The sequence below is a fragment of the Penicillium paradoxum genome (genome assembly GCF_028828445.1).
Source record: "Penicillium paradoxum strain IBT 22861 chromosome Unknown utg000007l_segment0_segment0, whole genome shotgun sequence".
In the NCBI taxonomy this organism is placed as follows: domain Eukaryota; kingdom Fungi; phylum Ascomycota; class Eurotiomycetes; order Eurotiales; family Aspergillaceae; genus Penicillium; species Penicillium paradoxum.
The window spans coordinates 2,730,965-2,758,312 of NW_026643185.1; the positions used below are offsets into that span (position 1 = coordinate 2,730,965).

General features: G+C 49.6%; 8 protein-coding genes across 8 annotated transcripts; 3 read left to right on the forward strand and 5 right to left on the reverse strand.

Annotated features, from left to right (window-relative positions):
* Positions 1-277: 277 nt before the first annotated feature.
* On the reverse strand, positions 278-2,148 carry phoD (phosphate:H+ symporter; the record flags this gene model as incomplete). Its single annotated transcript, XM_057179602.1, has 3 exons — positions 278-966; positions 1,017-1,513; positions 1,562-2,148. The coding sequence occupies 3 exons, from the start codon at positions 2,146-2,148 to the stop codon at positions 278-280; spliced, it is 1,773 nt and encodes a 590-aa protein (XP_057027988.1).
* An 856-nt stretch (positions 2,149-3,004) lies between these two features.
* Positions 3,005-4,476, reverse strand: N7457_008560 (SNG1 family protein; the record flags this gene model as incomplete). The annotated part of the gene is made up of 3 exons (XM_057179603.1): positions 3,005-3,153; positions 3,223-4,305; positions 4,359-4,476. The coding sequence occupies 3 exons, from the start codon at positions 4,474-4,476 to the stop codon at positions 3,005-3,007; spliced, it is 1,350 nt and encodes a 449-aa protein (XP_057027989.1).
* Positions 4,477-5,196: 720 nt separating this feature from the next.
* N7457_008561 (uncharacterized protein) lies at positions 5,197-6,334 on the reverse strand (the record flags this gene model as incomplete). The annotated part of the gene is made up of 3 exons (XM_057179604.1): positions 5,197-5,570; positions 5,645-6,224; positions 6,296-6,334. 3 exons carry the CDS (start codon positions 6,332-6,334, stop codon positions 5,197-5,199), a joined length of 993 nt encoding a protein of 330 aa, XP_057027990.1.
* A 1,524-nt stretch (positions 6,335-7,858) lies between these two features.
* fma-AT (acetyltransferase fmaC) lies at positions 7,859-8,823 on the reverse strand (the record flags this gene model as incomplete). Its single annotated transcript, XM_057179605.1, has 2 exons — positions 7,859-8,644; positions 8,701-8,823. 2 exons carry the CDS (start codon positions 8,821-8,823, stop codon positions 7,859-7,861), a joined length of 909 nt encoding a protein of 302 aa, XP_057027991.1.
* Positions 8,824-10,039: 1,216 nt separating this feature from the next.
* Positions 10,040-11,685, forward strand: N7457_008563 (cytochrome P450; the record flags this gene model as incomplete). The annotated part of the gene is made up of 3 exons (XM_057179606.1): positions 10,040-10,193; positions 10,246-11,213; positions 11,251-11,685. Coding segments are annotated over 3 exons (1,557 nt in total), but the record flags the coding sequence as incomplete, so codon positions are not given.
* A 3,199-nt stretch (positions 11,686-14,884) lies between these two features.
* N7457_008564 (uncharacterized protein) lies at positions 14,885-16,011 on the forward strand (the record flags this gene model as incomplete). Its single annotated transcript, XM_057179607.1, has 3 exons — positions 14,885-15,199; positions 15,250-15,655; positions 15,713-16,011. The coding sequence occupies 3 exons, from the start codon at positions 14,885-14,887 to the stop codon at positions 16,009-16,011; spliced, it is 1,020 nt and encodes a 339-aa protein (XP_057027993.1).
* A 605-nt stretch (positions 16,012-16,616) lies between these two features.
* Positions 16,617-18,125, reverse strand: N7457_008565 (cytochrome P450; the record flags this gene model as incomplete). Its single annotated transcript, XM_057179608.1, has 1 exon — positions 16,617-18,125. The coding sequence occupies one exon, from the start codon at positions 18,123-18,125 to the stop codon at positions 16,617-16,619; it is 1,509 nt and encodes a 502-aa protein (XP_057027994.1).
* Positions 18,126-19,628: 1,503 nt separating this feature from the next.
* On the forward strand, positions 19,629-26,968 carry fma-PKS (polyketide synthase fmaB; the record flags this gene model as incomplete). The annotated part of the gene is made up of 4 exons (XM_057179609.1): positions 19,629-20,073; positions 20,140-20,394; positions 20,458-26,081; positions 26,141-26,968. 4 exons carry the CDS (start codon positions 19,629-19,631, stop codon positions 26,966-26,968), a joined length of 7,152 nt encoding a protein of 2,383 aa, XP_057027995.1.
* Between the last annotated feature and the right edge of the window lie 380 nt (positions 26,969-27,348).

The following is a 27,348-nucleotide window of genomic DNA, read 5'->3' on the forward strand; positions in this document are numbered from 1 at the left end:
TTTGGCCTAAAAGGCTACAAATAGAGAGAAATGAACAATAATATTGAATTAGCATTAGCAACCACGAGGCTAGTCTGCGTCTGTAAACAAATTTGACAATTTGAACCTCGATAAAGTGCCTTGTAAACAAGATTAATGGAAGATAAACGCCATAAAATAGCGTCCGCAAGAGAGGGAGCGAGAAAGGAAACTGGCAGCAGACCTCATTACAGCAATACGAGGTTCCTAGCGAGTAGAAATGCCTCTACGGGCTGGTCCCGGTCGAGGAAGTGGTGCTTTACACTGTCACAGCCCCCACTGCCGCCTCCTGGGCCTTGATTCGCCCTCCCTCGGTGGTAGTGTAGGGCCGGTCGTGGATACGGGGAGCAGGATCGTACTCGCCGGCAAGAACCTCAAGACTCTGACGCTTTGTTTCTGGAATCAACAAGGACGTCAAGAAGCCACAGAGCATGAACAAGGAAAAGATTTGCATCACATGGTTGAGCCAGGGCGAATCTCCAGCCTTTTTGGCACCCCGATGAACAAGAGGACCGAACACGCACTGCGCAATGATCGCGCCAATCTTGCCAGCGGCAGCACTGATTCCATGTGAAGTAGATCGGTAACGAGTAGGGAAGCATTCGCCAGGAACAATGAAAGTGGTTGCGTTTGGTCCGAAGTTGAAAAAGAATTGCGCCAAGACGTAAAGAGCCAGCAAGCCATTGTGAGTATGCTTTAAACTCTCGTAACCAAAGCCGATTGCGACAAAAAGAATAGTCAGAATGGCGAATCCAAGGAGTTGAATGGGCTTGCGACCGATGGTATCGACAGTTGCAACGGTGACCCAGTATCCTGGGATTGCGCCAGCACAGATCAAAATCAGATTTCCGACTGCGTTGCGATAGAATACTTGGTACACATTGTTACCTCCAGTCCATCCAATTGCTGCGAGGATAACTGAGTTGTTGAGGCCAAGGCCGTAAAAAGCTGAACAACAATTAGCACATGCGAAGAATTGACACGCTCGGTACACTTACCAACGTCAAGGAAGAACCAGGAAGCAGCTGTGCCAAGCAGAACTTTACCATGCTTCCACTGAGAATAATGGCGGTAGAAATCGGACCAGCTGGCCTTGGGATAAAACTCAGTGCTCCCATGCTGCGAGTATGTGAGATGTTGAACTTCTTCTGGATGCGCTTCACCCAGACCCTTCAGGTACACACGGACGCTTTCGTCAGCTTTGACGAGATCGCGGGCGACATCAAAGGTGAACCGGGGAGTCTCAGGGATGGTAAGACGATAGTACAACGCAAAGCAGGCCGGAACAGCCCCGAATCCGATAACGACACGCCACATCTTGTCAACGGCCAGTTGACACATACCGGTACAGTGGGCGACATCCTTGGCGCTTTCTAGAGACTCCTTGAAACCCGCCGTAACAATGAGGGCAACAACTGCAGCGGCAAGTTGACCAAAGCCCTGCATAGCAAAGACAGCAGCCATCATGGCACCACGCCACTTGGTGGTAGCAAACCTGATCTATCGGTTAGCGGAGTCTCATTTTAAAAACTCAATAACTTACTCAGATGTAATGACCGAGGATAGAGGGTAGTCACCACCGATTCCAAGACCCATGATGACTCTCCAGAAGACAAGAAGACCCGTGATAGAAAGAGCGCGGGAGGAAGATGCTAAAGCCTGAGCAAGAACAGCCAGGATAATGATCATGAGCTCAACGCCATACATGCGTCGACGACCAATGCGGTCCGCAAGCCAACCGAAGAATAGTTGTCCGATCACAGTGCCGCCAGATGTTGCGACTTTGATAGCAGTATCAGCGCTGGAGGGAATCTTACCAGGTCCACTGCTCGCACCCTGCCAGTAGACAACACCGAGCATGCTGACAGCGAGGTTGATAGCGAAGATATCGTATGAGTCAGTGAAGAATCCGACTCCGGCGATGATGATCGTACGGAGATGAGACCAGCTGAAAGGTGCGTCATCAATTTTGGCGAGGGCAAGACGGCGGCGCTCACGAGGGTCTTCAGGTTCCAGAGCAACAAGCTCTATGGGAGGAGAGGGATCCTCATTCGTAGGGCAAGAGGCAGCGCGAGTCACAGCGCGAGCCGCGAAGGCATTGCGACGGGGATGCGGAACAGCTTCAGCCATTTCACTCAGTCGATGGTAATCAAAGTGAAAGGAGAATGAGATCAAAGTTCGGGAAAACGCGAGTCTTCTGGTGGACGCAAATAGCTAAGGGACGGCTGCAATGTGCCTTGACTGCCGACTTGGAAGGAGATAGGAAAAGGAAGAAAGAAAAAAGTCCACCCTGGTCAATAAATAGAGGAGCCTCACGGGTGATTGGTCTTTCCCTCCGCTGGCCCAGCATGACAGTTACACGAGTCGAACAGCTTTGTCCGACAGGTACCTGGACTGTGTAGTTCACGCGTAGGGCTGACAGGTACCTGCAGGACCGGCATGTGCGGCTCCAATGGGGAAGGAAAATTGACGACAAAGCGGCTGGGCCAATAAACACGGAGGGATCGAGCACGTGGTGGTTTGCACGGAGTAGAGCTTGAGGTACTTTGAGTTGGCAGACAATTTGGCTGGTGGACGCGGTACCCACGGTTACAACACCACAAGAGCATCCCGGGACTTTATTAGCCCACTTGAGCAAAAGCCTTATGTAGCCTTGGAGATAGTGACAATGGAAGTTCCAGCCCTTAGGCCCTGCACAAGGGAGTACCTGGGAAAGAGGGAACGATGTCATGCATACATACGACCACAAACTACAATCCCGCCAGGCTCCGGGGCTTAGATATAAGATTCATTAATTAATATGACTGACTAGGTCTCTTTGGCTTCCGTAAACACTCATTCCAAGTAATTCACTGTATCGAATAAAGAATCGCATCCCCCAATTATATACATGAAGAAACATCAAAGCCCGTGAGTGAGTCGTTACTGATACAGCCCGATGTCCACCGATAGATCGGGGAGTGATTTCAATCTCCCTAAATGTTTTTCAGAGCCCTCTCTTCATTTTCCACTGCATAATAAGGGTTGCAAAAGGATAAACCACCAAAGAGACTGCAATCCAAATGAATAAAACACCAAAGTCCAATCCAATGCGCGAGTGGGTATCAAATAAAATGGTTCGCAACGCCTCAACAACTGGGAATGGCTGTTAGTTTCAACGGCAAAAACGACAAGAAGGGAGTCAAAGTCAAGATAAAAACTTACTTCGATGCAACGGCCATGCATATCCCCACCCGTAGAACCCTGGCATCAAATCGATGGCATAGAAACCCGTAGCAACATTCGTAATGACCCAAAAGATCAAGAAGAAGGCACTCCATGGGAAACCCATTACCATGGCCATATTCTCACACGGGAATCCTAGAGCAGCCATGCCGACCCAGTTCAACATCCAGAAGACAACGAATGATCCACGACCATAGGCATTTGGGTTCTGCGCTGACACGACATCGGATGCGCTGGGATTGCTGAATGGGATCTGTAACGCCAGAGAAACCAACGAATAGAACAGCGACAGGAAGAAGTACGCCATGATGCTGGAGATAATACGCCAAATGATCCAGTGGGGGACTTTCATCGGTGGATGCCCATTTGGTTTTATGAAATGAGCATGAATCGGCATCAAGAATGGGAAGTTGAAGAATGCAATAATTATCAAATAGATCAGCCCAACCGTCACAGCAGGTGTAGCTACCGCCGGTCCGAAGGGGCGTAGGTCGATATTCGTGAATCCGATACCCGGGTTGATCGCCTGCGGAGGTACCAATGAGAGGTTGGTGGTAGATGAGACTAATTGGCGGGCCCACTGCGGCCCGAACTCCGCCAGCACCATACTCTGCAAGACTGCCAGGCTGGGGTTGATATAGCTAGAATACGATGTTGGATCGCGCGCAGAAATGGTGATAATGTCGATGGCGCCGGTCGGATCATAGGCGGTATTGCCGTTGGAAACTGCATCGCGCAGCAGCGCTGTCGCGTTGGGGTTGATGATCACGGCAGCGTAGGCATGCTCGTCATAGATGCCCTGGCGCACCGCCAAGAGGTCATAGTCGAAGTCGGAGGCAGGTTTGAAAATATAGCCGAGCTGGGGGCTGTCAGACTGGAGGAGGTCTTTGGTGACTTTAGTGACATTGGGGCCGACAATTGCGTCAGTGGAGCGGTATGGATCAATTTGACTGTCAAAATCAACTATCCAGACCTTTAACGCTGGGTAATTGGCTTCGACGCTGTACTGGGACCCCCAGAAAAGAGAGAGCACCCCGAATACGAAGATACATATGATCAAAACTGCCAGGCTGTATTAGCTAACCCTTGCATTCCGCGCTGGGAGTCCGAATTACCAGTGCGAGCCCATTGGTAGAATACTCGTTGGCGAACCTCCTTCAGGGACGGATCGAAGAATGACACGGCCGCGGGTGGGCTGTACTCATCTGTCAATGATTCAACCTTGACAGTCATTATTGAAAATTTGCATATCTTGTAAATGTGTGGAAATGACGGCTGGTTTATTGAAGAATTTGATACTTCACCCTGTGCACCGTTTCCGGCGATGTAGTTCGGGATTAGTCCATTTTCGGAAGTTAAACAGCTTAACTCCGAGTTCTAGAAGCTCTGATGATTCTCAGCTACCGATAAAACATCTGTAAAGGGGCATACATAGATGTACATAGGTGGTTTTTTCGTCTCCAGGGAGCTTGTGCGATTCTCTATTTCAAACATATGAGTGATTCAAAAAGATCTAATCAAGTCCGGTGTTGGCGTCCATGTTAAGTGACTATATGACGTCATGTATATACATGTAGTCAGGACGACGCGTCATTGGTACAACTATGTATTTACCTAGGGAATGTGCCATTATGAATGAAAGAAAGACCACCTAGAAGATTGCTAGATTTCTCAACTTTCAGTCTGCCGAGCGGAGAACATAATGCGTAATGCTATAAGATGAGTTCCTGAAAGCACAAAGTAAACAACAATTTTGAAATGTGTTGATTGGGAAGGGTAACTGCTGGATAATTTTCAGTTGTTATTAGATGATACATTAATATTCTTGATGGGTACAGTTGAACAGAAAAGATAAGATATTGGTATTGCTTGGTTCATTCTCATAGAAGAAACTCAAAAGGGTAAGAATAAATCTCCAAAAACTATCATCAAGTCATCTCGCATAATGATAGTCTAGTAATTGCGCTGAGTGTAAGCTGGTTCCTTTTCTTGGACTCTAGGGTCGAGTTTGTTCATGATGTCGGAGTTGTGAGGACCAGTGGTCTTTCCAGTCTTGGAGGTTTGAGTGTTGTAGCTGCTGGCACCAGTCTCGTGTCCGCCAAAGTTGCCTTGGCCACCGTATCCAGCAGTGGGGCCGTGGCTGTGTGTATTGCTGCCGTAGGTGTCGCTGCTAGACATAGGGTTATTGGAGCCATAGCCCGAGTGCCCAGTAGAGTGACCGGTAGTACTGCCGTAGTTGTGACCGGCAGACATGGTGTTGCCAGAGCCATAGCCCGACTGGCCAGTGAACTGAGAGCTGGCAGTTCCAGTGTGGTTTCCACGGTTGTCTGTGTTTGGGCATGTCAGCTTTATGATCCGGGCCCATAAATGAGGCGATTGATCCACCAGCGTTGTGACTTACCTAGATCACTATCAACACGGGGATCGAGCTTGTTGGCAAGTTTAGAGCCATGTGGCCCTGCATTAATGTTACCAGCACCAGTACCACTTGAACCATAGGCACCTGCAGTATTTGATCCACCATAGTTCCCAGTCGTCCCTGGACCAACATCAATTGGGCCCTTGCGGGAGTCATGAATTGTACCAGCACTGTGACCACTGTGACCAACGCCAGTACCGTAGCCTCCACCTGCAGTGGAGGAGCCATGCTGCCTGTTGGTGTCATAGCCGGAGCCCGAACCGAGACCCCCAGTGCCAGCGCCGAGGGCACTGGTAGTAGTATTGTCGCGGTAACCTCCAGTTCCGGTGGTAGATGAGCCATGGTGAGTACCAGTCTCATATCCGGCTCCGGAGTTTAAGCCACTCCCACCAGTGCTGCCGCCGACACCATAACTATCGCCTGCTGCCATGGAATTGCCATAGGGAGCGCCAGTTGTATGCCCAGGGCCTGAGCCAGCGCCATAGGTATTGGAGCCTACTCCAGTCGAGGTGGATTGGCCAGGAACATTGGTTGTGGTGTTACCAGAGGATCCGTAAGTATGCTGGGTGTCTAAATACACAAACATATGAGCATCACATTCCGCCATTCAAATTCCCCTCGTCTGAAACTCACCATTGGAGATCTTTGAATGATTTGTAGCATCCTTGTCATGATGACCAGTCACGGCATCCTTGACCTTGTGAATAATGCTCGACATGACGAGTAGTAAGTTGTTGACGATGTGGTAGATAATTGGAATTGTAGCAGTTGATTGAATGAGTCACTGAAGTTTTCTTTAACTCTTATGAAATTAAGAATGGAAGAAAAGAGGGAACCAGCTGCAGGAGGGGGCTTATATGCTTCTTTTCGGCGGGGTCGTTTCTATCAGATCATGTAGAGGACGCGGAGACTGTGACGCCATATCGCGGGGATCCACAAGTACTCCCGCCGGTGAAAAATGTCTCAGAGCTCTTTGACTGCTACTTTTCAGATATAATGACGTTCAAAACGGGTTTCATCATCCAGATAACCTTCTTGGCGCTAAATGGGAAGAGCTATCAATGTCATCTGTCGTCATGTCCCGGATCTACAACACTAATAACGCCACCGACACATTGGTCTACAGGGCCAGCCAGATAGCAAAAGGGTAGAGAGCCTTGGAGGGCTACAGTAATTTCCATTTAGCATGATGTGGTGTCAAACTCAGTATACCCCCACGGACATCATCTTCAGGGATTCCAGAATGATTTCGAAGGCGACATACGTCATTTCCGGGGTTGGGGCTACACGCTGAGCCACACATGGCTGGTGCGACCTTGGTCTTATATCAGTAAACATTCAATAGTACCAAATAAAACACATCTCTGCAACATGCAATGAGCTACGAGAGGGTATTCTATTCAGCATTTGAAGGTAGAAATACAAAATCCCTAGTTTGAGCGAGATACTGCCAAGCTCTAGCGCTTGGCGGCAGATTACGTAGTTTCAAGATTGGCCCGCGGGCCCGTAACCGTGATGACATGATCGGCGGCTACCACCTAACATACACGATCAACTCAGTCTTCTTGAGATATTTTGGGTCTATTTTAGTTATGAACGTGGTGTTCAACTGTTAGTGGACCTGGGAAGTGCAAACATTATTGGCATATGCGTATTGAATCTATAGATTTCTCCGGGGATTTTGTCGGACATTGATCAAGCTTTCTAGTGATCTCTGTACAACATAGGTTGTCTCAACGCAGGTAAGCTTGACAGCTACCAGTATCATTTCTCCCTTAGTTTCCCCATGCAAAGATTGAGTTCTGATGAGGCTACTGCTAGGGAGAGAGAGAGAAGGAGAAAAAGCTATATTCTCCATAAGCTGGAAAGGCTGGGGATTTGATGGTCCACAAAGACTACATAAGAATGTAGCAAACAGGCAAACTGCAAGAGGTATACCGATTGAACAATTCTAGCATATGGATCTGAGAAAAGTTTCGACTTTTAATTGGGGGGGAAATTTACCAACAGTGCTCGACGAAACCTCACATATTTTCCCCATTGGTGATGTAGAAAGGATAGCAGCAAACAAGTGCACGACAATATTAATTTCATACTAGTATCATGATGAGATCAAGGAATTGGGTTGCATATTCTTTGAAGGTGAAAAATGGCTAGTATGGAATGTTTTCTCGAAGATGAACGAATGCATTCAGGCTATTTTGATCGTGGGACCATAACAAAGCTTGCTTGCATATCGGCCAAAGCTTCATAGTCAGCTCCGCTTAGAACGTCAAGATGACCCTTCCCTTTCGCCATGTGGGCAGTCTTTGGCTCCGGCAAGCTATCAAACAACGCTTGCTGCTTCTCGGCGGGCGAAATCGTATCCTTTTCTGGGATGATCATAAGGACCCTTGTCTTCGACAAATATTTCATGATCTCAAAGGGCTGCCAAGCCATCATCTTATAGTAACTCTGTAGAGTTGTTCGATTTTCGTAGTTAGGTGCTCCTCTGAACTTGGCGTTTACCATGTAGTCGTATTCCATTTTGTCGGCGCCGATTCCCATACCGGCGGGATTCCGTCCGTCTGGTGTCAGGACGGCAAGAGTGACTGGCGAATTGCCGACCAATTGTGATTCACGGTCCTGCATACATTTGGAAAGAACCTTGGGAAGCATGGCTGGCTCGGGCTGCATGCCAGTCAACGGGCAAACGGCGATGCAGCACCTGGCCCGCTTGTCCAAGGCTGCGGCGTTGAGAGCCACGAGAGCAGAGAATGACATCCCCCAGAATGAGATATTTGTTGGGTCAACGATAGGTTGTGTCTTTAGGAATGTGAGCGCATCCGAGTAGTCCGAAGCTTGGGCTAGGGGATCTATGTTGTTGCGGGGGAGACCGTCACTCTCGCCCAGCGTGCGTGGATCGTAGACCAAGGCAGTCACATTGGCCTTCTGGAACGACTCGGCTATTTCTGGGACGAACATCTCTTTGACACAGTTGAACTAAATCAAGTAAGCAAATTTAGCATTGGCTACATGCATGGAATAAGGCAACTTACCCCAGGTGTGATGATGACTGCTGGGCCATAATTCCGTGCCGGAAAGAGCAATCCCCGAAGTTTGAGGCCATCAAGAGTTGGGAACTCGACACTGAGACGAGGGGCAGTTTCTTGACCCGGCATTGTGAAAAATAGATAACCGTTGATGTGTGTGGTCGTAGTTTCAAGGAGAATTTGGAATTATTAGCAGCGAAGTGTAGATGTTAGAAGAACATAAATATACTTCCAACCTTGAAAAGGCCTCCCTCTAAGCACTAAAAGCGGGCTAAGAACAGTGCCCCAATCAAGAGTAAGATACAAATAGATACTTTGACGCTCTGGCTCTCTGGAAAATTGGTCATGAGCCACTTCTGCCGACTCCAATTCTAACCACAGTGGGATTCTTACATCCCACTTCCCCGGTGGGGCGGAGGATTATCCCAACTTCTACGCATCTAAAATTAGGTAGCCGATAGAATTCTCGATAATTAATTTCCTGTCAGATACTTCATTACCGGAAAGGTTTTGGATTTATCTAACTGTAGTCAAGATGCAACGTCCTTCATCCGTAGGGTGTAGATAACGACACTCCGGTAGCGAATAGGACGTGGTATAGGTTATTATGCAGGATTTGCCGTGCATGGTGAGCACATATCTGCAGGTTGCTCCTCATGGCTAACCCCGTCCCCGCAGTATCCCACAGCCCTCGTCAGCGTACCATTGCAGGATCCCTCGTACATTGTTAGCCTCCTTCTGCGCAACTACTCCGATACCATTAGCCTATTCCTGCAGGAATACCGGGGCGTACTTGGCTGATCATTGCGGAATCCATAATACAAAATTTCACAAAGTACCCCCCACGTATGAACCCATGGCAAGGAGGTGCTGAAAAATCAGATGCGACATCTAACTGCGACATCGGGGTTTGTATGCTGCTTTGGGGAAATGAAGGCAATACATATTTGCTCCAAATATTCTCACATAGAAAGGAAATGCAAGACTTACCTATTAGAGCCGGGAAAATCTGGGACATTAAAGTCCCAAGTTCCCGGGATTCGTATTCTTGATTTTGGGCTGCTTGGGTACTCGGGTGATCATCTTAGGGTTGAGTGGTAGGGATTCTTGATCCCTCACCAGTCGCTGACATACAAAAGTCCAATACGAAAGGATGTCAATGAAGCCTTCCCAACGTACATATACCACCTTAGCTGCTGAAAAATATCTCAATCTGATCATCTGAATGAACACCTTACTTTCAACTCATTTGCACAATTTATACCAAAATGCTTGAGCCTCTCTATGGTTACTCGCCGAAGGAAATGGCCTTGGGTGCGACAGCTGCGGCCGTTGCCACCTACAGTCTAACCCTCATGATTTACCGTCTTTTTTTCATCCTCTAGCTAATATTCCTGGCCCAAAGCTCTGCGCTATCACAGGCTGGTATGAGATCTTCTGGGATGTTCTTGTCGGAGGGCAATTTACGTTCAAAGTGGAAGAATGGCACAAGAGATACGGTATCCTACTTCCCTCTTCATCAGCGCTTCACTCACTCACTGACTTGGGCAGGTCCAATAATGAGAATCGGCCCAAACGAGGTACACTTTAATGATCCCGACTTCTACAATCAGCTGTACCCCACGATGGGCGCCACATACGAGAAGCCTGCACAGTGGCGCTGGCGGTTTGGTTGTGGCACTGCAATCTTCGATACTATCGGTCATGATCACCACGCCCAGAGGAAAGCTCCCGTCGCTGCTTTCTTCTCCCGGCAGAAAATCCTCCAGTTTAGCAGCTTCATACAGGACCAGACTGACTTGCTGGTCGAGCGGATCCGGGATAACCACAAAGGGCAGGTTATTTGTGCTAATGAGGCTTTCGATGCGTTGACGATGGATATCATTGGCTACTATGCCTTCGGTCTGTCATATGATTCCATTCAGTATCCGCAGTTCAAGGCACCGTACCGCAATGTGACTGCGGATATTGCGCGTATGGTTCATGTCGGAGCTCACTTCCCGTGGGTCTTCAAGATCCTCAACGCTCTGCCAGAGAAGTATATCACCAGGTTGTTGCCTCCCATGTCAAAGATATTCATGTTCAGAAAGGCACGTAATAAATCGCTCAGGGAGCGGCTGTCGTCAGTTGCTAATCCTATCGTTCTGCAGGAAATCAGCTCGCAGATCCGTCGGATCAAGGAGAACAAAGAGTACCTGGACAAGAACACGAATGAGCATCGAACCGTCTTCCATGAGATCCTCAACTCCAACCAGCCCGCTTGCGAGCTCAATGAGGACCGCATCTACCACGAAGCCCTCAGCCTTGTCGGTGCAGCCCTCGAGACATCAAAAAGAACCACTGCGCTAGCTGTTTATTACATTCTGGCCACCCCGGGTGTAGAGGCTAATCTTCGCGCTGAACTTGCCGCCGCCATGCCCGACAAAACAAAAATACTGTCTGTGCCTGAGCTTGAGGCTCTGCCGTACCTAAACGCCGTTATCAGAGAAGGTGCCCTTCCCCCCTCATTTTTCTCAACTGTGCCTAACTTGAATCAATCTAACTGCCCGAATTTAGCCCTCCGCCTCGCCATTGGGGTCTCTCAGCGCATGCGACGATATTCTCCCCACGGAGACAATTACGTACAAGGATTACACCATCCCCCCGTACACCGTTTTTGGAATGTGCCACTGGGAACAGCTCCGCGATGCACGTATTTGGGATCGTCCGGCCGAATTTCTCCCAGAGCGCTGGCTAGGAGAGCAGCCACTGGCGCTTAACGGCCAGCCACTCAACAAATACTTTGTGCCATTCCATCGGGGCCCGCGTATGTGTCTAGGCAAAGAATTTGGGATGGCACAGCTAAACATTGGGCTTGCTACCTTGTTTCGCCAGGACGACATCAAACTTGAGCTCTATGAGACCGACAACAAGGATGTCGAAGTTGTGGCAGACTATTTCGTACCTTTGACAGTAAAGGAGAGTCAGGGGGTCAGAGTTCTGGTGAAATGAGAGGTTGAAACGTGTACTCCGTACAGCCCCTGCCTCGTGGGGTCCAAAGGGGCTGCACCCTTGATCGGAATGAAGGATTCGTGCGGAGTAAGTGGCAATGTACGCTTTGAGTCGAGACAAGTGAGACTCTTGGTGGGATGTATCCAGTGTGAGGCGGCGTGCCAAGACTGTATTTACGCGATCAACGCGAATGAGATTCATACTCCTTACAAATAGATTGCTGATGATGTTTGGTCACAGACCTACGTATGTGGGGCTCAGGGAGGAGGAAGAGAGTTGTACGGAGTATTGGGTCGGGAGACGGGAACTCCCGACATCTACGGAGCAGATTACGATGGTGATGGCCGAGGCACCAAGGCACAGCACAAAGTTTCCATCTGAGATAACAGATATAAGCGAAGCAGAAGCAGAATTAAGAAGGGAGAATAGAATACTGGAAAACTTCGAAGGAACTGAACAGTAAACATGAACTAGAATACACGTACTCCGGACGGAGTAGGTATGATTAAACTCTTTCCCGATCGAGCTTTCAACATGATGAATATCTTGAAACAGGGTCCCGTGATAACAGGCATCCATCACCCCAGTAGGTAGTCGGGGGCCGAGTCTCCTTCTCCTAATACAACTCTCTCCCGCCTCTCTCTCCGAGCCCCACTACTGTAGGCCTCAACAGAATATTTTGGCCCCCGGAAGTTTGGCCAGAATGCTGTCGACATCCTCCCCAAACTCTATGTACAGGTCCTGCCCGATTAAAAATCATTGCTAGATAATATGAGTTGCGCTCCCTGGACTTGGCTGCGCACCAACCTAATGGTTACGTTCTAATTTAGACTGCAGCTGCAGTACTCCATACACAATCTAACGCTTTTCCATGCGTTGAAATCATGAGGAATTGAAGGAATTAAAGACCAGTTCTATATTCTATGAGTGGCGGAATATGAGCCTGATTACGAGCTCTTGAAGGAATTAGTGTATTTACAACTCGAATTCAGTAAATAGGCACCCAGCACTCGAGGGAATAAATCTTGTTGCAGATCGGTAAGCCGCTGCCTCTTTCTACCGAGGCAACATTCGAAAGCTAAATACCGCGGGACTTCCTATCTAGGTACGGGGTAGTTACACGTTGTTCTTTTCACAGGGGGGAGGAATGTTCCAATCCAGTGTGGCAATTTCACCAGGAAGTACGAAGTTGTATCATCTTATCTCACTGGCTACTCTTAAGGCCGCACTCCGTAGTTCCTGTCAGTTGATTATGCGACAATACCCAATTAGGTAGTCGCTGTGAAGATGTGTCCTCGCTCAATATGCGGTTTTCGTACTCGGACCGATTCCTAAATAGGTGTTATCCGCTGCGCTAGTGTATACCCTGCCAAGCAAGGCTAAAGGAGACCATGAGATTACCTGCATAAGCCGCTAGTAATAAATCCTGTTATTTGACAAAGGAGGACAAAAATGAATCAAGATCCGTACGGACCATGCACTGATTGGTCGGCCCAAAATCTAGCACCCCTAGACTCTCAATCTCCAGTATGCACCTCCCTGTCCTGTTCCCCCATCAAGCGCTTTGCCATCTCCCAGATGCCCCCAAACACAACATAACTAGGTGTTTATGGTTCCTCAATAGGAAGCTGGTATATACTCGCAGCTTGCTTCAACTCATTATAGAGAGTATTGGTATTACGATGAAATTAGGCTTAAAGGGGCTAATGGCCGAGTTGAGTCTAGGGGCTATTCTCACTTGATCTTGCGTGGCAGGATAGTATGTACCATTGTTTCACACATCGGGAGATTGCACATCACCACGTTTTGCGAATTGATTATTACAAGTGCCTCGTGGATCATCCTGGAGAACATATTCCTGCAGCATTCCTCGTGGATCTTCATGCACAACCTGCAGAGTGGCCCTGCGGGGCAACTTCAGCCGTTCCCGTACAGAATCATGCATGACGCACGGAGTACTCTATAAGCATATAAGACTCCTGCAGGATCGCTCGTACATTGTTATGTATCACCTCATCCTCCAGGATTCCGCATGTGATATCATGCGTATTAGAAATCCCTAAGCGCTACAGCGGTGTCATTTCTGAGAAGACGGATGTGGTGGAAAAGCTAGCTCTTCGGTCTTAAACCTCACATGGGTAGTATCACCTCATCTCCTCGGATAAGGCCCAGGAGTCTGATAATTGGTGACCCCCACACTTTTCTATGTGAAACGGGATAGAACATGGGCAAGATGAGCTAGCTGCATCGTCACCCGTAAGGCAGCGCTTTTGGCACGAAATCTGACCGATTATATCGTGTAATTAGACCGACTTTTACATTAGACTGAAATACCTTACCGTACCATCTTACCATCTTACCATCTGTCAGGAGCCTGTTTTGCACCCTTTGATAGATGACAGTCAACCTGAACCGTAATAAGAATAGGAAAGCAGGTCCGAATGCCTGCCACACACTCATCCAGTCAAGCGGACTGAATATACATTTTCCTCGACATGCATACTTTGCTATTCTTGGCCAGCGGAGTCCTGGTCCATCTATGTGTTTTCAGGCACGGAGAATGGGAAACTCGGTCACCCACTGTAGTTCTCTACTATCTTGTGACTGCATGTGGAGGGAGCCTGTGGCTCAGTGCATCGAATGTCGCGGCGACCAACAGTGTTCTTCATATTATGCCCACTGAGTTCCTGCTTCTCCTCACGTTTCATATCACTGGCCTATTTACGAGCATCGCTATTTACCGCTTGTTCTTCCATAAGCTGTCTGGGTTTCAGGGACCGTTTATTGCGCGACTGTCCAGTTTCTACCTGACGTGGCTATCGGCAAAAAAGCTTCATCTCCACGATGAAATCGACGCCTTACATTCGCAATATGGAGATTATGTTAGAATAGGTGAGATATTCACCTCCCGCGTAAATACATTGACTAACATCATCCAGGGCCTCGAGAGCTGTCCATAATTGATCCTCAGTGCGTCCAAGTCATTTATGGTACACAGACAAAATGCATCAAAGGACCGATATATACACTTTTGGATCCACGAACGAATCTATCTTCAACTAGAAATCAGCTTGAGCATGCCAAAAGACGCCGGGCATGGGATCGTGGTTTTAGTACAACAGGTAATTAAGGGATGTGATAGTTTAGCAATGGATACGCTATTAATAATGATATTTTAGCTTTGAACACCTACGAACCAATGGTACAGGAATTGACTGATGAGCTTTTGAACATCATCGATGAACTAGAAGACGGCCCTGTCAATATCACTGAATGGATTGACAAATATGCCTTCGAGGTTATGGGCCAATTGACGTTTGGAAAGCCATTCAACATGCTCAAAGAGCGAAAGGCAGCCTACTTCTTACAGGTTATTCGACAAGACATGAATGCCATCGGGTATCTTCTCAATTTACCTTGGCTTTCGTATCTGTTTATGCGGACACCGGGGTTGAATCAAAACCACTTGAATTTCTGGAAGTGGATCGAGAATGAATTTGCGCAAAGGATCACAGTAGGAGACCTTTCATTTGCCTTCTTAAACGCTGTCTGACACATGTGCAGAGAGGACAACAGCGACCTGATGTTTTCCACTGGCTTCATCAGGCATATCTGAAGGGTCCGCAGACGGAGTCTGACACGTTGAAGTTGCATGGCGATGGATACCTCGTGATTGTTGCTGGAAGCGACACGACCGCCTCAACCATTACGCATCTGCTCTTCTATTTGGCATGCAACCAGCATATCACACGGAGGGTGCAAGCGCAGTTGGACACACTCGATGAACTGAAAGATGAGACTCTCCGGGATGTCGAACTGCTAGATGCGTGCATCAATGAAACCCTTCGCTTGCGTCCGGCAGTCCCAGCTGGAGTCCAAAGGGAAACCCCAGAGGAAGGAATCCATATCGGTGATCGATATATTCCAGGAAATACGATAGTTAAAGTCCCCATGTACACTCTTTTCCGAGGTGTGTAAATCCTGTTGACCTTAACTATTATCGAGCTTTTGATGACCGATTTCATAGACCCGAGATCTTTTGAACAACCGAACGACTTCATTCCGGAACGTTTCACGACTCGTCCTGAGCTTGTGAAAGACAAGTCCGTCTTTATTCCCTTTCTCACTGGTTCCTACGCCTGTGTAGGAAGGCGACTTGCTCTCATGGAGGTGCGCCGTGCCATCGCTGCCATTATTTCCAGGTATGATATTGCGCTTGGTCCAGACCAGACTGAGCAGGGATTTCTCGACGGCAAAATCGATGCTTTCACCTTGGTCGCTGCACCCCTCAGCTTGAAATTTACCCGACGATATGGGTCCAAGTAATAAAGAAGAATCTGCGGTAGAGCCAGAGGAAGCAAAATTGACTGGTTGGGATCGAGCGCGGAATGTCACAGATAGGAATATTTAGCCCCAGTTCAATACAGCTCTTCGGTGATTGAGTCGAACTTCGAAACAGGATGATAGGGTACATACTAGAGTGCAGGGGATATTATAGAAAGATCTTTCTGAAATCTGATTTGAATATCTTAGGTATATATAGGTACGGAGTAGTTTGGTTGGCAAGGACATAAATGTACAACACGGATATATATCTATGAACTCGGGAAGCAGGTTGGGGGTTTCGCTTATTGGTACCTCAACAAACCCCCCTTGCACTCATAATAACATGACAAATTCAAAGAAACCACTTAGATTATCGTGGGAGACAGGTTAGCAAAGACAGAATGTCCTTTGGGTTTCTTGTTCACATGACAAATCAACTCGACCTATCTACCTAAGCTGCTCCACATTCCTCCAACTTTGCATCTCGTTGAAAAAAATACATTCCTGCATCACTGTTCATCGTCTTCTCCTTCCATGAACCCCTTCCAATATTTTCCGTCGAGACTCCAGCACTAGAGCCATGACAGACCTCAATGGGCTGAAGGCTACTTCACGAGAACACGCACACCCTTCGAGCCTTTGACACAAAGTGGCACAAAGTAATCTGCCACGATATCTACAGCCGACTGATCGGTCTCGAACAACTCAAGATGATCGACCCGGCGGAACAGTGTCGCGAGCCCGATGTTTAACTGCGCCATCCCCATCTCTTTACCCAGACAGCCACGCGGTCCTCGATGGAAAGGAACAAAATACTTGCCCAACGGCTGCCCATTGAGAGCCACAGGATTTCCCTCATTCTCCAGCCAGCGCTCGGGCATGAACTCGTAAGGACGATCCCAAATGCGGGCGTCGCGAAGTTGCTCCCAGTGACACATGCCGAACACGGTGTTTGGGGGAATGGTGTAGTCCTTGTACTGGGTTGGGGCGTCGGCGTTATAGCGGCGAATACGCTGAGCTACTCCAATGGCAAGTCGAAGGGCTTCGCGAATACACCCCGCCAAGTAGGGGAGGCTTTCTAGCTCGGGGACTGTGAGGATCTTGCTCGGATCTGGCATTGCATTCTTCAGCTCTTGACGGAGCTTCTTCTCGACATCAGGCTGGGCCAAGATGTAGTAGATTGCGAGCGCGGTGGTCATCTTTGAGGTTTCGAGCGCCGCGCCCACTAAACTGCCAGCTTCCATTTCCAGTCTCTGCTGGGTCAGTTCGCTGGGATCGAGCTTGGAGCTCAGGATCTCGTGGAAGATGGTCCGATGCGAATTTTTCTCCTTGTCCAGACTCGATCGATTTCCCAGGATTCTGCGAATCTGAGCGGAGATCTCTTCGTTGAACTTGAAAATCTTCTTCATGGGCGGCGCGAGCGGTGCCACGATACCCTGAGGAATCGATTTGAGGATGGTGAACACCCACGGGAAATGGGCGCCAGTATGCACCAGACGAGCCACATCCTCAGTAACATGGTTATAAGGGGCTTGGAATTTGGGATACTCGATCGAGTGGTAGGAGAGGCCAAAGGCGTAGTATCCGATGATATCCATGGTGAGGGCGTCAAAGGCCTCATTGACACAGATAGCCTGACCTTTGTACTGCTGGATCCGCTTTACCAGGAGGTCTGTCTGTTCCTGGATGAACGGAGCGAATTCCAAGATTTTCGATCGGGAGAAGAACGCTGCCAATGGAGCACGTCGCCTGGCATGATGCTCATGGTCCGCGGTATCGAACAGCGCAGATCCAAAGCCGAAGCGGTATCGCCACTCTTCTGGCTTCTGATAAGTTGCAGTTGTTGTATACAACTCATTGTAGAAGTCCGGGTCATTGAAATGCACCTCATTGGGTCCTATACGCATGATGGGCCCATAGGTCTTGTGCCATTCCTCAATTTTGAATGTGAACTGGCCTCCAACCACGATATCCCAGAAGATCTCGTACCATCCAGTGATCGCACATAACTTTGGTCCCGGTATGTTGGCAAGAGGGTGCAAAAAGAGACGATACCAATACAAGCAGATGAGGTATGCCCCGACAGCTCCCGCTGATAGCCACAGGCTCAACATAGTGACAGGAATTGGAATCAACCTGGGATATTCGAAAAACTCTCGATTGATGGCCCAGAATTGGGAAAGATGAGTGCGCGCGTCCTGGTTTGAGGGAGTATAGTAGGATAATAGTACAGTATTGATGCGAATTACTACTCAGAGCCTATTCCCACTAGCAATAAATACCTCTTGGTAAGGAGGGATGCGGAAGTTTCAGAGATAGGAATTTACTGTCACATTTGGAGAGAACCTTGTGTGAATCCCCATGTGTCCTGGGAGCGTAGCAACGTGGGGCAAGGAGTGCAGGTAGTAACAACCACGATACCGGTGTTATTACGCCTTGTATTTCGCTCTGACCGTATCCCGAAGCGTATGCATCAAGTTTTGCAATTCTCACCGTACATAACACTTTGCCAAGTAACATAGCCTCCAGGCCCGGTGGGGTTCATTGGAAAGGATGTGGTACTATGATCAGATTACACTTCACAGTGGCGCCCGGGATCAATATAGTCTGTTCCCTCAGGATCTCTCGTACATGAATACGGAAAGCCGACGGGATAAGCCTACAGCATTCCTGCGGGATCCGACGTACATCTGGATCCACAATCCACGGGGTAAGCTTGCAGATTTGTACAGCATTCCGCGTACTTCGTGCGTCTCCACAATCACCGAGTACCCTGCGACGCAGGATCAGAGAACAGCCACTAGAGTCCATTCGTGCATTAGCCCTTTTAAGCCTAGTTTCACCGGAAGCCCGATACTATAATGAGTTAAAGTCAGCTGCAAGTCTATACAAGCTTCCTATTTAGGAACCATAAACACCTATTTGTGACCTTTTTGGGTGGTAGCAGGGAGGTGTATACTGGAGACTGAGAGTCTAGGGGTGCTAGATTTTGGGAACGATCAGCTCCTAATCAGTACGGGTCTTGATTCATTATTGTCCTTCTTTGTCGAATAACAGGATTTATTACTAGCGGCTTATGCATGTAATCTCATGGGCTCACTTGCGCTTGCTTGGCAGGGTAGGCCTGCGGGATGCCTGGAGGATTTCTCGTGCATTTGGAATGCGTAAGTTAATGGACTTTCATGCACGTTCTGTTTCAGAGTCGAGGCCGAGAAGAGGCTAAGGATCTAGGAATACGCATGGAGTTATCCGGAACAACGATTGCGTGCCGGGAGATAAGATATTATTCCATGAGAGACATAGTGGAGCAGATTGTAGATTATGATGGTTGCAGGATCACCCTAAAGGCATTTCGGGGTGGCGATGTAGGTCGTAAACGATGTTGCTAGTCTATCGTAAGCGTATGTTGCAAAGGACGACGAAGTGAAGGTTCGATTGATCGGATCGGGATCGCACGGCCTGAGGATATTGGTATATAATATGCAGAGTGCAACAAAAGAAGTTTTGTATACTTCCTCAACCTCATCCTTTCTTCCTCATAGCTCTCTTAGCTTGATTATCGGTCGATCTCTCTTCGACAAGTTTGACGCTTGACATCTTCACTCAAACCGACCATCATGGCCGCTGAGAATTCCCAATTCTCCCAAGATGGAGGCTCGCCCACCCCGAAAGCCTTCCTACAAGAGCCTCTCGCTGTCGTGGGCATGGCCTGCCGCCTTCCAGGCCACTCAACGACCCCAAAGAAACTCTGGAAATTCCTCGAACGCGGCGGGATTGCCGTTAACGATACCCCCTCAACACGCTTCAACCTCTCTGCACACCATGACGGTTCAAAGAAGCCTAAGACCATGCGTACGCCTGGCGGCATGTTCATTGAGGATGCCGACCCGCGGGACTTTGATGCCGGGTTCTTCGGTATCTCGGGGGCGGACGCAGCAGCCATGGACCCGCAGCAACGGCAGCTGATGGAAGTTGTATACGAATGCCTGGAAAACTCAGGTACAACACTTGAGAAGCTGGATGGAGCGCGGGTTGCGTGTCACGTAGGCTCATACGCCGTGGGTAAGTTGGATCAAATTTTTATTTTGTCAGTTTTGTATATACTGGGACGCTGACCATGGTGCACAGATTATGATGCCATCCAGGCCCGCGATCCAGAGGATAGGGCACCAGGAGCGGTTGTTGGTATCGGGCGTGCAATGCTCAGTAACCGCATAAGTCACTTTTTCAACTTCAAGGGTCCTAGCATGACTATAGACACTGCTTGCTCTGGGAGTCTGGTTGGTCTAGATGTGGCGTGCCGGTATCTTCATACCGGGGAGGTGGATGGGGCTATTGTTGGCGGAGCAAACATGTACTTCAGCCCAGAGCACAATCTCAATAGTGAGTTGAATTCGCAGAAAGATCCCATCGCTTGCCGAGGCTAACTGAGGCGCCGTTGTTCAGCTGGTGCTATGAGTGTCGCAAATTCCCTTTCTGGTCGTTGCCACACCTTCGACGTGAAGGCCGACGGCTATTGTAAGGCAGAAGCAATCAATTGCGTCTACCTGAAACGACTCAGCGACGCAGTCCGTGATGGCGACCCTATTCGCGCAGTCATCCGAGGAAGCGCTACCAACAGTGACGGTAACACACCCGGTATTGCAAGCCCCAACTCTGCTGCTCAAGCTGCTGCCATTCGATCTGCCTATGCCAACGCGGGCATAACGAATCTGAATGACACCTCTTACATTGAGTTCCACGGCACAGGAACACAGGCTGGAGACCCTCTTGAGGCAAGTGGTGTAGCTTCAGTCTTCAGCCCATCTAGGACACAGGAGTCGCCTCTGTACATTGGCTCAGTCAAAAGCAACATCGGCCACTCAGAACCGGCCGCTGGTATTAGTGGGCTGATCAAAGCTATCTTGAGCATTGAGCAAGACCTCATTCCTGGAAACCCGACCTTCATCACTCCCACCCCAAAGATCGATTTCGACGGCCTCAAGTTACAACCCAGTCGGGCCAACCGCCCCTGGCCTGTCGCTCCATTCAAGCGCGCAAGCGTGAATTCCTTTGGATATGGCGGGTCTAATGCGCATGTGATTGTGGAAGAGCTCAAGGTTCTGCTGCCTGATATTGGAACCACATATGTCTCCTCGTACCAAGGCGAAGACGATATGTTTGCCGATGACGACGAGGCCCCTGCAAGCCAACCTCAGCTCCTCGTGCTATCTGCAAATGACGAAGCATCCCTTCGTGCAGGTGCGACAGCACTGAAGAACCACCTGACCAACCCGAACGTGAAAGTGTCATTGGAAGATCTTTCGCACACGCTGTCAGAACGTCGGTCCCACCATTTCAACCGTGGCTACTTGATCACCGACACAGTTTCCATCAATGAAACGGAGCTTGTGGTTGGTAAAAAGTCCACTAGGGAGCCACGGGTAGGTTTCATCTTCACTGGGCAGGGAGCCCAGTGGCCTCAAATGGGCGAAGCCTTGATTAGGACATTCCCCGAAGCCCGGGATATCGTTGTCGAGCTTGACAAGTGCCTCCAGAGCAGCTCACGTGCTCCATCGTGGTCTCTCCTGAGCGAACTCACTGAACCGCGCGAGGCGGAGCATCTCCGCAAGCCGGAGTTCTCTCAGCCTCTAGTCACTGCCCTCCAGATCGTCTTGGTTGACATTCTCAAGAGATGGGGGGTATCGCCAAATGCAGTGGTCGGTCACTCCTCTGGTGAAATTGCTGCAGCCTACGCAGCTGGTCTGCTTTCCAAGGAAGCAGCAATCAGAGCAGCATATTACCGTGGCCAGGCTCCTGAGTTGGCTGAAGAGGTTCTAGAGGACCAGGATGCCAAGCCCGAGCAGTCCTCGCAAGCATTTGGCATGATGGCGACAGGCGTGGGTGCTGAAGAGATCACCACCTACCTCCAGGGCTTGGGACAGACTGTTCAGATTGCCTGTTACAACAGCCCAAGCAGCCTGACACTCTCGGGTACTGTGGAGGGACTCACTAAGGCGCAGAAGCGACTGACCGAGGATAGCAAATTCGCCCGTATGCTACAAGTAAATCTGGCCTACCATTCGACCTTCATGGATGAAATCAGCCATGGCTATACAGATTTGCTCTCTAAAGACTTCGAGCATCTTCCCTTCAAGGAGGGCGCTGTACGGATGTTTTCATCTGTGACTGGAAAGCAGTTGGCTGGCCCGACCGACGCCGAATACTGGAAATCCAATATGATCTGCCCTGTCCGTTTCGACGCCGCCCTTACAAACATGTTGACGGCTAGCGATGCTCCGGACTTCCTCATCGAGCTTGGTCCTGCTGGTGCTCTGAAGGGCCCAACCTCGCAAATCTTGAAGAACCTGCAAGGCATCAAGGCACAGTACACCAGTGCCATCGCTCGTGGTGCAGCGGACATGCGGTCAATCTACGAAGTCGCTGGGTCTCTTTACGTCGCCGGGGGGAAGGTCGACCTGAGCCAGGTCAACAAAGTCGAGGGCGCTACCCCAAAGATGGTTGTTGATCTACCCAATTATTCGTGGAATCACTCAACGAAGTACTGGTATGAGAGCGAAGCATCAAAGGATTGGCGCAACAGACTCTTTTCACCGCACGATCTGCTTGGCAGCAAAGTTCTCGGCAGCCCATGGCAATCGCCAGCGTTCATGAGGTCATTGAACGTGCAGGACCTGCCATGGATAGCCGATCATAAGATGGGTCCGGACATCGTCTTCCCTGCCACTGGTTACATCTCTATGGCGATCGAGGCGATTTACCAGAGATCCGAAGCCCTGCATATCCTTGAAGGCGAAAAGAGAGTTGAGAAACCTCGTTATCGGTTGCGCAATGTTCAATTCAAGAAAGCACTGGTGTTGCCAGACAATCAGTCAACCCGGATGTCCCTGACATTGACAGCCCACACTGGCGTTGGCAATTGGTTCGAGTTCAAGATATCATCCCTTGCTGGCTCCGGGTGGACTGAACACGTTCGTGGCTTGATTCGAATCGATGAGGACGTGCCTCAAGTGGCAGTTCCCGAAGACACTAAGCCCCTCCAGCATCCTGTCAACGCGAACCTATGGCACAAGGCGATGCTCGATGCCGGATATAGTTTCGGTCCAAAGTTCCTCAAGCAGCTTGAGATTGAATCACGTCCAGGGTCACGCAACAGCAGATCAATCTTGGGACTAGAGGTTCCTGAGTCCAAATATCCCCAGTCGAAGTACCCCATGCACCCTGCGGCCATGGACGGGTGCTTTCAGACTTGCGCGCCATCTCTTTGGAACGGAAATCGTCATGCCGTCAACGCTGTTCTCGTCCCTGCGATGATTGATAGTCTGGTGATTACCTCCAGCACGGCTGATCGTGGTCTCTCGCTCACATCCGCGGCCTACGTCGGACTTGGTCGTCCGACAGACAACAAGAACTACATGTCAGATGCGAGGGTGTATGATCCTGAGACTGGCACACTGCTATTGCACCTGTCTGGCCTCCGCTATACTCGGATTGATACTGGCGCAAGCGTTTACGATGCCCATACTTTCAGTGCCCTGGTTTCCAAGCCTGATGTGACTTTGCTCACTACACAGAGCCTGCGAAGACTGGCTGAGAGAGAACAAGATGCCCAAGACGCTAGCGTTGCCGTAGCGGGTGATATAATCAAGCTCGCGGCACACAAGAAGCCCAGTCAGCGTGTTCTCGAACTCAATTTCGCTCGCGGTGTCAGCCAAAGCGTATGGGCCAGCTCTATTGAGGGCCAAGACATCATTGGCAAAACTTACCGCCAGTTCGTCTATCGCCTAACAGACCCGAAGGCGCTCGTTGAAGCCGCTCAGAAATACACATCCGAGAAGATGGAGGTCTCTCTGTTGGACTCTGACAACATCACTTCAGACGGAGATGAATTTGATCTTGTCGTCATCCGTCTCTCGCCAGCGGCTGTGAACGTGGAGCAAGTGGTAACCCAGCTCAAGCAGGTTCTCAAGGAGGGCGCTCAGGTACTTTTCCTTCGCCAACAGGCTGTGCAGAACAGTGAGGAAATTGTCAATGGAGAAGCCGAAAAATTCGACAATGGCTCGTATGCCGACCTAATCGAATCTACTGGCTTGACATTCGCCGGTCATGTGGCATTTGACGATGACAAGGAATTCGCGGGTCTCATTCTTGCCAGAGTACAGGGTGAAGTTGACTGTACAAGCAAAGACCTTTCGATTTACCAGTTTGGGAAGCCGAGCAAGTCAGCAGTTGAGGTGATTGACGCACTGAAGGAACACGGATGGAATGTCACCACTTACGATGCCGAGGACGACACCGCCAACGAGGCAAAGCGCGTGCTTGTACTTGACGAGCTTGACACGGCGTTGCTCCCAACCTTATCATCCGAGCATTGGGAATCATTGAAGAGTTTGCTTGCGTTGAATAAACGTGTTCTCTGGGTGACAAAAGGGTCGCAGGGCGCCATCACTAGCCCCGACAAGGCCATGATTCATGGCTTGGGTCGTACCGTCCGTGCAGAGGATCCACTAGTTCAATTCACAACGTTGGATGTCTCAGGAACTTCGATAGAGGCTACTGTGGATTCTGTGGAGAGCATTCTTGAGCAGTTGGGCCGACCCGAAATATTCCACCATGTTGAGAGCGAATTCATTGAGCGCGACGGTCTGATTCACATCAACCGCATCCAGCCAGACGATGAAGTCAATGCTGTCGCAACTGAGACTTTCCAGGGCTCTGAGCCGATCACACAATCTCTGCACGATTCCCCCAATATGATCCGCTTGCGATGCGAGCGTGTTGGAACGACCGATTCCCTCATGTATGCCGAGGTCGCCCCTTACGAACTGCCTCTGGATGACAACAAGGTCGAGGTTGAGGTATACGCTGCCGGTTTGAACTACAAGGATGTTGTCATCACCATGGGGATCGTGCCCGAGAACGAACATGTTCTAGGATTGGAGGGCGCTGGTATTGTTCGCCGCCTCGGAAAGAATGTGCACCACGTTCGCAACCTTGAGATCGGGCAACGGGTACTCGTGTTCAAGAAAGGCTCCTTCAGCAATCGTGTTCACGCTGAGGCCGAACGTGTGTATCCGATTCCAGATTCCATGACGTTTGAGGAGACTTGTACTTTGGCATCGTCTTACTTGACTGGCATCCACTCTCTCTTTAATCTTGCAAACACCAAGAAAGGGTCCAAGGTCCTGATTCACTCAGCATCTGGTGGCTTGGGTCTGGCTTGTATTCAGCTTTGCCAGTATATAGGTGCAGAAGTCTTTGCCACATGTGGCAATCAGAACAAGCGCGACTTTTTGATCAACCATGCAGGTGTCCCGGATGATCACATCTTCAACTCTCGCGATGCCTCGTTCGCAGCGGGGATCATGAAAGCTACAAATGGGTATGGCGTTGACACTATCTTGAATTCACTGACAGGCGACCTTCTCGACGAATCCTGGCGCTGCATCGCTGCTGAAGGAACCATGGTCGAGCTCGGTAAGAGAGACATGCTCGACCGCAAGGGCCTTTGCATGGAGCCATTCGGTCGCAATGCCTCCTACCGATGCTTCGATATGGGTCACGATATTGTGTCCGATGCCATGATCAACGACTTGCTCAAGAGGCTCTTCGTCCTCCTCGAAGCTGGCCATGTGAAGCCTGTTCATGTGGCGACAACATTCGGTTGGGACAACATGTCGGGCGCGATGCGTTATATGCGTTCCGCAAACCATATCGGAAAGATTGTCATCACGAGCGGAGACGAGCCAGTAAACGTTCCCGTACGCCCAAGCAGGCTGCCGCTTGAACTCCGGGCTGAGGTTGGTTATCTATTGATTGGTGGACTGAAAGGTCTTTGCGGAAGCGTTGCTGTCAAACTAGCTACTCTCGGTGCAAAGCATATTGTCGTCATGGCCAGAAGCGGATACAGCGACGAAGTGTCTCAGCGCGTGATCGCCGACCTCGCAGCGCTGGGCTGTGATGTTACTCTTGGTCAAGGAGACGTGTCCAAGGCTGAAGATGTTCGCCGGATTATCAAAGAGTCTCCAGTATCCATTGGCGGTGTGATTCAGGGAGCCATGGTACTTCGCGTAAGTTTGCGCCAAAACAAGAGATGATTTGAAACATGCCTGCTGACATATGATTGTAGGATCGCGTCTTCACGGACATGAGTATTGAAGAGTACCACACCGCTGTGGATTGCAAGGTTGCCGGCACGTGGAACATCCACAACACCCTCATTGAGGAAGGCATGACGGTCGATTTCTTCACTATGCTCTCATCAGTGTCGGGCGTCGTGGGTCAAAAGGGCCAAGCAAACTATGCCGCTGCTAACGCATTCTTGGACGCATTCGCCATCTATCGCCGCAGCCTCGGTCTCGCCGGCAACTCCGTCGACCTAGGCGCCATTCAAGACGTCGGCTACATGAGCCACCACGTCGACCTGCTCAATAATCTGAGCTCCGATGCGTGGACACCAATCAATGAAGCCTTGATGTTGAAGATTGTGAATTTCTCCCTCAAGCAGCAAATGACGCCTATCAGTGAGGCCAGTGCTGGTCAGCTGGTTACCTCGATTGCTGTACCTCAGCGCGAGAATTCCAGCCTCTTGCGCGATGCCCGGTTCAGCACTCTGAATTTCAGTGGCGGCGATGATGCGGGCGCCAGCAATGATGGCAAGGACGCTGGTCTGCAGGCATTGCACATTCTGGTGAAAAACAAGGCAGCCGTTGGCGCAATCCATGATGCTGTCATCGATGTCACCGTGCGTCAGTTCACCACGATGCTAAGCTTGAGTGAGCCAATGGAGCCGGCCAAGGCCCCTTCGAGCTACGGATTGGATTCTCTTGCTGCAGTCGAATTTAGGAATTGGGTGCGATTAGAGCTCAAGGCGGAAGTGACGACTCTGGACATTATTTCAGCCACGAGCCTCGAGCAGCTGGCCCAGAAGATTGTTGGCCGTTTGACGGCTGCATAGATAGATATTTATCGGCTTTTTGGTGAATGAGAATTGCCTATATGATCTTTGAAGTTGGTCAATCTGTTCAAACACAGATTGAATAGACGGGGCAGTGTTCAGTTCAATCAGCTTATGTAGATATATCACGGGCATTTCATCAAACCTCAGACTCCCTTATTCGTCATACAGCTATCCAGGGCGCTATCTGAGGTCGTATTCCTCCCAAAAGTGGGCGTTGGCTCTTCGCAGGGGATATCAGCTAGGGGTCGGGGAGAATGAAAATCGAAGTTTCTGCCTGAATTTTGCCTGGCTCTAGCCCGCTTTGTAGACCGTTCTACCCTGTACACTATAACCAGATCCCCATAGTGAAGCCATTCGCAGGCAAATTCCCATTTGAC